This window comes from Berghia stephanieae, chromosome 11, assembly GCF_034508935.2.
Source record: "Berghia stephanieae isolate SIO BIC M18660-M18661 chromosome 11, UCSD_Bste_1.3, whole genome shotgun sequence".
In the NCBI taxonomy this organism is placed as follows: domain Eukaryota; kingdom Metazoa; phylum Mollusca; class Gastropoda; order Nudibranchia; family Aeolidiidae; genus Berghia; species Berghia stephanieae.
The window spans coordinates 8849917-8861345 of record NC_088370.1 but is presented as its reverse complement, the minus strand read 5'-3'; the positions used below and the strand labels follow the sequence as shown (position 1 = coordinate 8861345).

At 36.5% G+C, this 11429-nt stretch overlaps 1 protein-coding gene across 1 annotated transcript in view; it reads left to right on the top strand.

The window, feature by feature from the left end:
* Positions 1 to 547: 547 nt before the first annotated feature.
* Positions 548 to 11429, top strand: part of LOC144956765 (MFS-type transporter SLC18B1-like) — a gene marked incomplete at its 5' end in the record, with an annotated part of 24173 nt that continues 13291 nt past the window's right edge. The window contains 6 exon segments of the mRNA XM_078887468.1: positions 548 to 753; positions 1646 to 1741; positions 3397 to 3470; positions 5007 to 5154; positions 9178 to 9246; positions 10567 to 10657. Coding sequence (XP_078743594.1) covers positions 548 to 753; positions 1646 to 1741; positions 3397 to 3470; positions 5007 to 5154; positions 9178 to 9246; positions 10567 to 10657 — 684 coding nt within the window.

The following is an 11429-nucleotide window of genomic DNA, read 5'->3' as shown; positions in this document are numbered from 1 at the left end:
AAATTTATCGCTTGACAAAATCTAAAATGACCTTTTTTCTAACTGTGTGCCAACTTTCAGTCATATTCATTGATAAACAGCGTCGTAATTAATTTTTAAATAGAATATACGAAACGGCTTCGTCCCATATTTTACCTCGAATTTGGGCACTTCGTGAGCGAAAAAGAGACCCAAAGATTTGTGCGGGATAGCCATTGCTACATTGATCCATTAGAAGGAGAAGATGGCAATGGTTGGGGCATGTCTGTCGTAGACCTGATGAAACACTGATAAGAAAGGCTCTGCGGTGGACACCCCAAGGAAAGAGGAAGCGAGGCCGCCCCAAGGAGACTTGGAGACGTATCGTAGAGAGGGACCTAAAACAGAGAAGTCTGTCTGTCCCTCGAGATGGCCCCAAATATAGCTGCTGACAGGACCAGATGAAGATCCCTTGCATCGCTTCAAGTACCAGCAAGCCTGGAGAAGATTGATTGAATGAATAAATGAATGAAATATGACTTTTTGGGAGGATAGATTTATATATTTCTTTTCCTTTCTTTTCTATCAGACGGAGACCAAGTAACAGAGCCTACAACAGAAGATGGCGTCTCCGAGAACGGACACAAAGACGAAAAGTCGCAAGAGGAACCGAGACAGGAATTCAAGCTGAGGGATGTTCCCAGGAAAAGTCTGATCGTTCTTGCTCTTGTAGCCTTGGGAAATTTCCTTCTGGGGATCGAGTTTTATTTCATTCTGCCTTTTTATCCACAAGTTGTAAGTGTCGGATTGGCCTTATATCGAAGATGAAGGAGATTGTGTGCTCCTATTTATTTTGCTTAGTAGTAGTGGTAGTGATGGTGGTGGTGGTGGTAGTAGTAGTAGTAGTAGTAGTAGTAGTAGTAGTAGTAGTAGTAGTAGTAGTAGTAGTAGTAGTAGTAGTATAGTAGTAGTAGTGGTAGTAGTAGTAGTAGTAGTAGTAGTAGTAGTAGTATTTAGTAGTAGTAGAGGTGGCAGTAGTAGTAGTAGTAGTAGAAGTAGTAGTAGTAGTAGTAGTAGTAGTAGTAGTAGTAGTAGTAGTAGTAGTTGTAGTAGTAGTAGTAGTAGTAGTAGTAGTAGTAGTAGTAGTAGTAGTAGTAGTAGTAGTAGTAGTAGCAGTATTAATAGTTGTAGTTGTAGATAGTATGCGCTTGGCAAAGAAGCTCATAACATTGCCATCCGGAAGTATAACGGACGAACACACAACACTGTATGTATCCATGAATGTTTATCGTCAGGTTAATACAGTTTAGTGAACATTACTCATAAACGCGGATGGCAAAAAAACAATAACAAAGACATGAGTGACGTCATCTTCGAACTATCTATAGCCTGACATTAGAACTCTCCAGGACTGGCAGTTTGACGTCATTTTGTAGCGTCTAGTGAGTTGTCGTTAGTGGAGCTCATGGAAACAAGTTATTTCATTGGTTGAACTATTGAATACAAATCATGATTTGTTTTCTTTTGTGCCAAAAGACTGGCATTTTGATGTCATGTTTTTGGTCAGTGTCAGGTTTTAACTGAACGATGGCTACAGTATTATCTCATAAACATAGATGGCAAAACACAATGTCAAAGACTTGAGTGACGTCATCTTCGTTCTATCTATATATTTAATTTGTTCCAGGGCAAGTCCAAGGGTATGTCTGACACAGTGCTGGGGTTTCTGTTCTGTGTCGTCCACCTCACTGTGTTCATCACCTCCCCGGTATTTGGAAATTATGTAAGTCACAAATTATACGCTTCAACAGTCATGACGTCACTTCCCTCGTAATGATGCATGGTAACATAGTAACTGGCTCTAAACTATCGGAACAATGGCGGACGCCCTAATGAAATATTTCTCCTCTGGATACGCTTTTATGCTCGTCGGAGTAATATTTCAAAAGGGCGTCCGCCATTGTTCCAATAATTTAGAGCCAGTTACTAAGTTACCATGCGTCATTACGAGGGAAGTGACGTTGAAGCCTATTGTTCATGATCGATTCAATTTCCTGCTTGACTGCCCATGATCTGTTAAATCCAATTGTCTATTTATGCTATGCGTCTAGCTAAAATGTTCATAAAATCCGCCAGCCGGCATTACGTACCGTACCGACACACAAAACTCCGTGTAACCTTGTACGTCCATATAGTCTGATTGATGGAATTTAGTACTACTCATTTAAATAGGTGTCGAAAACAATAACAATTTTAATATCTGAGTGACGTCAATTACGTTCCTTCTATATGATTATTTAATTATATTTGATATTTATTTTGTTTTTAATTAGCTTCGTATCTTCATAAACTAGTTCATGACAGTGTAATAAATATGTGCCAATATAACGATGTAACATTTTGATAATTTCTTATCTTATCTTATTTTAGCTTATCTTATCAAATCTTATCTTATCTTGTCTTTTTTTATATTATCTTTTCTTATATTATCTTGTCTTGTCTTGTGTTATCTTATCTTAGCTGATCTTATCTTATCTTATCTTATCTTATCAAATCTTATCTTATCATATATTATCACATCTTATCTTATCATATCTTATCTTATCTTATCCTATCATATCATATCATATCATATCATATCATATCATATCATATCATATCATATCATATCATATCATATCATATCTTATCTTATCTTATCTTATCTTATCTTATCATATCAAATCATATCATATCTTATCTTATCGTATCTTATCTTATCTTATCTTATCTTATCAAATCTTATCTTATCATATATTATCACATCTTATCTTATCATATCTTATCTTATCTTATCCTATCATATCATATCATATCATATCATATCATATCATATCATATCATATCATATCTTATCATATCATATCTTATCTTGTCTTATCTTTTCTTATCTTATCTTATCTTATCTTACCTTATCATATCATATCATATCATATCATATCATATCTTATCTCATCTTATCTTATCTTATCTTAACTTATCTTGTCTTATCTTATCATACCTTATCAAATCTTATCTTATCATATCTTAGCTTATCATATCTTATCTTATTAAATCTTATCATATCATATCTTATCTTATCATATCATATCATATCATATCATATCATATCATATCTTATCATATCTTATAGTATCTTATCTTATCTTATCATATCTTATCTTATCTTGTCTTATCTTTTCTTATCTTATCTTATCTTATCATATCATATCATATCATATCTTATCTTATCTTATCTTATTTTATCTTATCTTATCTCATCTTATCTTATCTTATCTTATCTTATCTTATCTTATATTATATTATCTTATCATATCTTATCTTAACATACCATATCTAATCTTTTCTTATATTATTATGTCTTATCTTATCTTATCTTATCTTGTCCATTCCTACCAGATGGAGAAACTTGGTCCAAGATTTATCTACGTCACTGGCCTCTCTGTAGGAGGAATTGTCACTATCTTGTTTGGGTATGGACGCCTTAAGGAAATGGCTATCTTCAGTAGATGCCGGTTATCCTTAAAAAGGGGAGGGCCAACTGGCTCAGTGCTTACTTTTTTTTTAATTGATCTGTTGAATAACCCCAATTTTCACTAAACGTGCTCAAAGTGATTTACAAAGAGTCCCTGACCAACAGACACGCGTAACATATCAAACGAGACATTATAATTATTATTATTATTGTTATTATTATTGTTATCATTATTATTATTATTATTATTATTATTATTATTATTATTATTATTATTATTATTATTATTATTATTATTATTATTATTATTATTATCATCATCATAATCATGATCCTAATCATCATCATCACCATTATCATCATCATCATCATCATCATTATCACCATCATCATCATTATTATTATTGTTATCATCATCATCATCATCATCATCATCATCATCATCATCATCATCATCATCATCATTATTATCAATTAATATTAGACGACCATTATGGAAAAGTGAAACAGATTTGAAGTTGGGGGATGCCTCTATTCAAATTGTTGACAAAGTGAAAAACCTTGGCACATTCTTAGACTCTGGACTGTCGATGGAGCATCAGGTTAATAATTTGGTTAGATCTCTCTTTTTCCAACTAAAAAAGATTGCTTCCATTAGACGGATATCTGAGGATGTGACCAAGCACCTGGTTGTGTCCCTCGTACTATCGAAATTGGATTATTGTAATGCTCTGTTGTTTGGCGTTTCGCAATACAATCTGAAACGTCTTCAGATTGTCCAAAACAGCGCTGCCAGACTAGTATTTATGAAGCGTAGGTGCGACTCTGCCGGACCTCTACTTCATGACCTGCATTGGCTGCCTGTTGAGAAAAGAATTAAATTCAAAGCTTGTGTTTTAGTGTATCGTTGTCTTGAAGGTACTGCCCCTTCCTACCTTTCAGAACTAATTGAAAGATATTCAAAACCCCGCCCCTTACGTTCGGCCAGTGATTCCACAAAACTAGTTGTCCGTCGAATTCGGAAAAATGCTGGAATGAGATCCTTTTCTCATTTCGGACCCTCTATTTGGAACGCCTTACCGCAGAGCATTCGTGAAAAAGAATCTTTGTCTATTTTTAAACGTTCGCTTAAAACATATTTGTTTCGATTTTAGTAGATGGTATGAGAAGCAAGATAGGTTTGGTTTGTGTTGTGTGTTGTATTGTGTGTGTGTGTATGTGTGAGTGTGTGTGTGCTTGTGTGTGTGAATGAGTATGTTTCAGCCAAAGTAATTTGTAATTTAAGCGCTTAGAGTCTGGTGTCTCGGAGTTATAGCGCTATATAAGTTTTCAGCATTATTATTATTATTATTTATTATTATTATTATTATATAGTTGAATATTTTTCTTGTATCTTTCCCTCATCACCCCCCCCCCCGTCCCCCCTCACCACCACCCCCTCACCCCCCCCCCTTCCCCCTCACCCCTACCCCATTTCCCCTTCCATACCCCCCCCCCCTTCCATACCCCCCCCCTTCCATACCTCCTTCCCCAGCCTGGTAGGCATGTGTGACCCTGGGGCTTCCTTCATCGCCACCAGTTTCGTCTGCCGGTTCCTGGTGGGCGTCGCCATCTCGGCATTCGTCACGGTCAGCTTTGCGATTCTCACCAACGAATTCCCACACCACGTGTCCAGGGTATTTGTAAGTCTTACGTGTTTTCATCTGTTACGACATTTAATTTGTGACCCATCGTCTCCAGGGTATTTGTAAGTCTTGAGTGTTTTCATCTGTTACGACATTTGATTTGTGACCCATCATCTCCAGGGTATTTGTAAGTCTTGAGTGTTTTCATCTGTTACGACATTTGATTTGTGACCCATCATCTCCAGGGTATTTGTAAGTCTTGAGTGTTTTCATCTGTTACGACATTTAATTTGTGACCCATCGTCTCCAGGGTATTTGTAAGTCTTAAGTGTTTTCATCTGTTATGACAGTTAATGTGTGACCCATCGTCTCCAGGGTATTTGTAAGTCTTACGTGTTTTCATCTGTTACGACATTTAATTTGTGACCCATCGTCTCCAGGGTATTTGTAAGTCTTGAGTGTTTTCATCTGTTATCACATTTAATGTCTGACTCATCGTCTCCAGGGTATTTGTAAGTCTTAAGTGTTTTCATCTGTTACGACATTTGATTTGTGACCCATCATCTCCAGGGTATTTGTAAGTCTTGAGTGTTTTCATCTGTTACGACATTTGATTTGTGACCCATCGTCTCCAGGATTTTTGTAAGTCTTGAGTGTTTTCATCTGTTATGACATTTGATTTGTGACCCATCATCTCCAGGGTATTTGTAAGTCTTACGTGTTTTCATCTGTTATGACAGTTAATGTGTGACCCATCGTCTCCAGGGTATTTGTAAGTCTTAAGTGTTTTCATCTGTTACGACATTTAATTTGTGACCCATCGTCTCCAGGGTTTTTGTAAGTCTTGAGTGTTTTCATCTGTTATGACAGTTAATTTGTGACCCATCGTCTCCAAGGTTTTTGTAAGTCTTGAGTGCTTTCATCTGTTATTACATTTAATTTGTGACCCATCGTCTCCAGGGTTTTTGTAAGTCTTAAGTGTTTTCATCTGTTATGACAGTTAATTTGTGACCCATCGTCTCAAAACGGTATTATGTCGGAACGAACCAGATGCTTAAAAGCCGAATTAAATGTTAAAACTTGTCAAAAATATAAATTGTTGACATTAGCACCCTAAAATATCGTATCCATTCTCCTCAATAAATCGTATAAACTCAACACAAGTATGATATTTCTGGCTATAAATGCAATTTTGAACATCTTAACCATGCCGACTTAATACCGTTTTGAGGCGAAGGTCACATTTATTCTTTACAGAATAGATTTGTGGAGTTATAACCCAGGAAGCGCCATCTTGCTTCAGAAAATATTTAAAGTTAGTCCTTCAGAGCCATTAGGCCCGTGGAGCCGGCGTTTATCCCATGTTTCCGTAGCGTGAAACGGACAATAGCAATTTGCTTGTTATCATTTGGATAGGACGCTAGTCTATCGCAAAGTACTTTCCGTCAAATCTAAGAGACTCAGCTGCCCAATCATCTAGCTGGGTGGACAGGGGGATCAGAAACAAAATTCTACTGGCCCAGGATCGATCTCGGTCCCTTTGCTTGTGACGCGAGTGCTCTAACTACTGAGCTAACGGGACCCCTGCTCGGGCATCGTGACCGGTCCTTACTTTGGCCTGTTGCCAGATACATTTGCGAGCAGCAAACATAGGCTTTATTACCTTGCTGATTTCATTATCGGTGGCTCAAAAGATCTATTCTCGATCTATATTAACTCACTCAATCCTAGAGAGTTTTGCTACTTTTCAAAATTGGAAAAAATCTATTAAAAATGCCTATGTACATTAACAACCACCATTCATTAACATGCAAAAATTAAAAGAACATTAGCTTTTATACAACGCCAAAAATTTGTCTCATAAAAATGTAATATATAGGCATGGGGTAAAAGTAACCCGGGTTATCTCCAAGTACTTTTAAAATTGATAAAATTAAGCTTTAAAATGGAGCTTTTATATAGTGAAATATCCACTTAACGTTTTCAAAGTGCTTACAAGTTGTCCCTAGCCAACAGCAACACGTAACATGTAGAATGAGACAGGAGGCCTATTAGGAGATATTACAATTTAATTTTCGGACGAGGACAACGATGGTAACGGCCAGGTACTCATTTGACACCTGAGTATGGTGAGAGAATGTGAGTAAAGAGTCTTTGTCAAGGACTCAACTATACGCTGAGTGAGGCTCAAACCTAGGAGCGTCCTATCCGAAAGCGAATGTCATGCCACTACACCACATAGCCGCACACATTTGTTTGAAGTTGAACAATGTGTATAATATACGTTTTTAAGCGTGTGTCAACTGCGTGTTGCTGTGCTGTTGATGTGTCGTCTTGGATTCATGTAATTCAACAGTAGTGACGTCACTTCCCTCTTAATGACGCATAGTATCTTAGAAACTGGTTCTAAACTATCGGAAAAATGGCGGACGCCCTTATGAAATACTTCTCCGACGAGCATAAAAGTATATCCAGAAGAGAAAAACATTACAAATCTGATCATGTTTTGACTTTTAACCATTCTGATCACATGACATGTGAAAAAGTTCTGGCCAGCATGAAGAATAAAAAGTACGGATTTCTTTGTTTAGAACCAAGATGCTGGTTGCTTGGCGGACGTGACGTCAGACTATTGGATCCTATTAGTACATGGAAAGCTCTGTGGAATATTTTAGTCTTATAACAAGAGAATGATAATGTCAAATTTGAAAGTAAAAAGATATTGGCATGACTCGGTCAATCAAGTTATAGGTTTTATCTTTATTTACTTTTTATCTTTTTTATTTATTCATTTTTATATATATTATATATATATATATATATATATATATATATATATATATGTCTATTTATTACTCATGCATTAATTCATCTATTTATTTATTTATTTAAGTGTTTATTCATTTATTTATTTATTCATCCTTAATGTCACAGTAAAGGTTGTTCACAATTATCTTATTAAATTTTATTTTATTAAGAACTGAATTCATCTCACTCCAGTTATATTTCGGTAGGCTTAGATAAACTTTACCTTCTAATATTAGATCGTCTTTCCTTTTATAGCCTTCCCTCGAATTAATTTCTAATTAGTGAATACTTTTCGTTCTACATTCTGTCATGTAGCCACTTATTATAAAAGCTGATAGGTCTAACATTTGACACTCACTTCTCTTCACAATCTATGCCGGACGGCCAGTCGCTCTATTCCTTCTATATACTGGAAGATTTTTATCTTTTGGGACTTTGTAGATATTATATCTACACCATTAAGACGCCGGAGCTTTTAACTTTGATTGTATAATCTTCAAGGATCAAACCCGAGCCCGCTGTCAAAGGATTACATATTAACCCCTTACCAATTGCCTGGAAGTGGAATTTTACGAGTCCGATCCTGTTATCAGAGGAATAGATCATCCAAGCCCATCAACTGCCTGGAAACGTAAACTTACGAACCTGACATATTATCATAAGTTACGTAAAATATTCATATCTCTATTTGTAACGGCCACGATCACTGTTTATCTCTTTTAATTAAATTTCATCATTATTTTTATTTCATTGTAAACAAATCGTTAATTGTTTTTCATTTATAGTAACTAGTAAATTCTGGGGCCTCATTCTACATATATCTTTATGCATAGTCGAGTAGCTCTTTACTCACTTGAGACCATGACACTTAACATATCTTTAATTAGATAAAATCAAGTTGTTGTTTTTTCCTTATCTATGTATCTATCTATAGGCATCTGGTTACACATTAATGGGAGCGAATTATATTCATGTTTTCGTCCAACCGAGTCATCAATCACGTGATTTGTTGCTGTCCAACGATTGAATATTTCTGAACAAATGTAAACACGCTGCTTTGTTTATGACAGTTGTAAACATACCCATGTGTCAAGCTGAATCAAATGACCAATCGTAATGTTAGATCTGTGAACACTTTTCACTATGTAGGTCACATTTAGCACATTTTGCAATGTGGCCAATGACCTCGAGCACATGGAAAGTTAATATTGATCGATCCCATTAACTAACTTGGCCCTGGTTTGAATTCCTTTGTTTCCTCTCCTTCCCCAGGGTATGACGGAGGTTGCGAATGGATTTGGGTTCATGGCAGGCCCTGCATTGGGAGGTGGATTGTATGAGGTAACTGTTGGTGACGTCATTTCACCATATTCAAGAGGGGTGAACCGTAGCTATCGTAAACTTATCGATAGTATGCGCTTGGCTAAGAAGCTCATAACATTGTCATCCGGAAGTATAACGGACCAACACACAAAACTATGCATAACCATGAACGTCTATAGGCACGTCAACACAATTTAGTGAGAATTACTCATAAACGCGAATGGCAAAAAACAATAACAAAGACCTGAGTGACGTCAACTTCGAACTATCTATATATTGAACGAAGACGACGTCACTCTTGCCTTTGTTTTTTTGTTTTGTTTTTTGTTTGTTTTTTTGTTTTTTGCCATCCGCGTCTATGAGTAATTCTCACTAAACTGTATTAACCAGACTATAAACGTATAAGATTGCACATAGTTTTGTGTGTTGGTCCCTTTATTTCCTGATGGCAATGTAGTGAGCTTCTTAGCCAAGCGCATGCTATCTGCAGCCTGACATTAACCAACATATTAGGTCTTTGGCCATACAAGAAAACAAATCGTGAGTTGTATTCAATGGAATCACTTGTTTCTTTGAGCTCTACTGTGACATTTTCAAGACGCTGAACAAATCTAAAAATGACGTCAAAATATAAGTCCGAGTGGGTTCTAGCGTGGCCTTCGTAAGTTATGGCCTGACACTGACCAAAAAATGATGTCAAAATGCCAGTCTTTTGTCACAAAAGAAAAAAAAATCGTGAATTGTATTCAATAGTTCAACCAATGAAATGACTTGTTTCCATGAGCACTTCTAACGACAACTCACTAAGCCGTGCAAAAAAACAAATAATGACGTCAAAATGCCAGTCTTTTTGGATTTCAGTGTCAAGCTATAGATAGAACGAAGATGACGTCACTCAGGCCTTTGTTATTGTTTCTGCCATCCGCGTTTGTGAGTTGTTCTCACTAAACTGTATTAACCAGACTATAAAAGTTCATGATTACACAGAGTTTGTGTGCTGGTCCGTTATACTTCCGGATGGCAATGTTGTGAACTCCTTGACCAAGCGCATTCTATCTATAACATAACGATGGCTACGGTTCTAGTGTCAGGCTATAAGTTAACGATGGCTACGCTAGAACCCTCTAGGACTGGCAGTTTGACGTCAGAAAGTTTTTGTTATTGTTGTTTAAACGGCCATTTTTGGTATTACTTTTCATAAAATGATGTCACTCACACTGTAAACGTTTAAGGTTACACACAGTTTTGTGTGTTGGAGTATGCTTAATCAAACTGGTGGATGTTGTGAGAATTTAACCGAAACTCATAGCATCAGAAGTTTTGCTTTCTCCCCCACAGGCTGGCGGTTTTGGGCTTCCTTTCTATGTGGTTGGGGCTCTGGTCATCTTTAACACGATCTTGTTGGTCATATTCATGCCTCCGCCTCTCAGTAAGTAACGGTCTCTCTCTCTCTCTTCGTCTCTCTCTCTCTCTCTTCCTGTCTCTCTCTTCCTCTCTCTCTCTCTATATATATATATATATATATATATATATATATATATATATATATCTTTCTTTCTTTCTTTCTTTCACTCTCTCTCTCTCTCTCTCTCTCTCTCTCTCTCTCTCTCTCTCTCTCTCTGCCTATCTTTGTCTATCTATCTATCAATTTTTCATGTTGAATGTGGCTTCATGAGGGTGTTTGATTATAGTATATTTCTCATCCAGGCTTAAGCTACATTGTTTTGATGTAGGTGTGTATCCTGTTGCTTTAGATAAAATTTGTCATGAAATGTTGTGGTCTAGTTTGTTGTCTTTTAATTTCCAAATATGTTCGCTGAGTTTTGTGGATGTTTTTTGTTAGTGTTTCTAAATGTTGTACAATAGCTGTCCACATAGACGGAAACACTTACTAATCAACTACAAACCTACAGAACCACTTCAACAAGCAACAACACACAACAAACCAAACTCATGTAACACACAGTCCTGACGATGGCTGAAAAGGCCTGAAACATCGATGTAGACTCCAACATTGTGGTCAATATTAAAATAGTAATTCGCTCCATTGCTACATGTCGAGCACTATTCGTACCATATTTGTATCCAACACGATTCAATATCTATCTATCTATCTATCTATCTATCTATCTATCTATCTATCTATCTCCCTCAACCCTCTATCTCCCACAAATTCCACTATTTCATAATATTCTACTCAC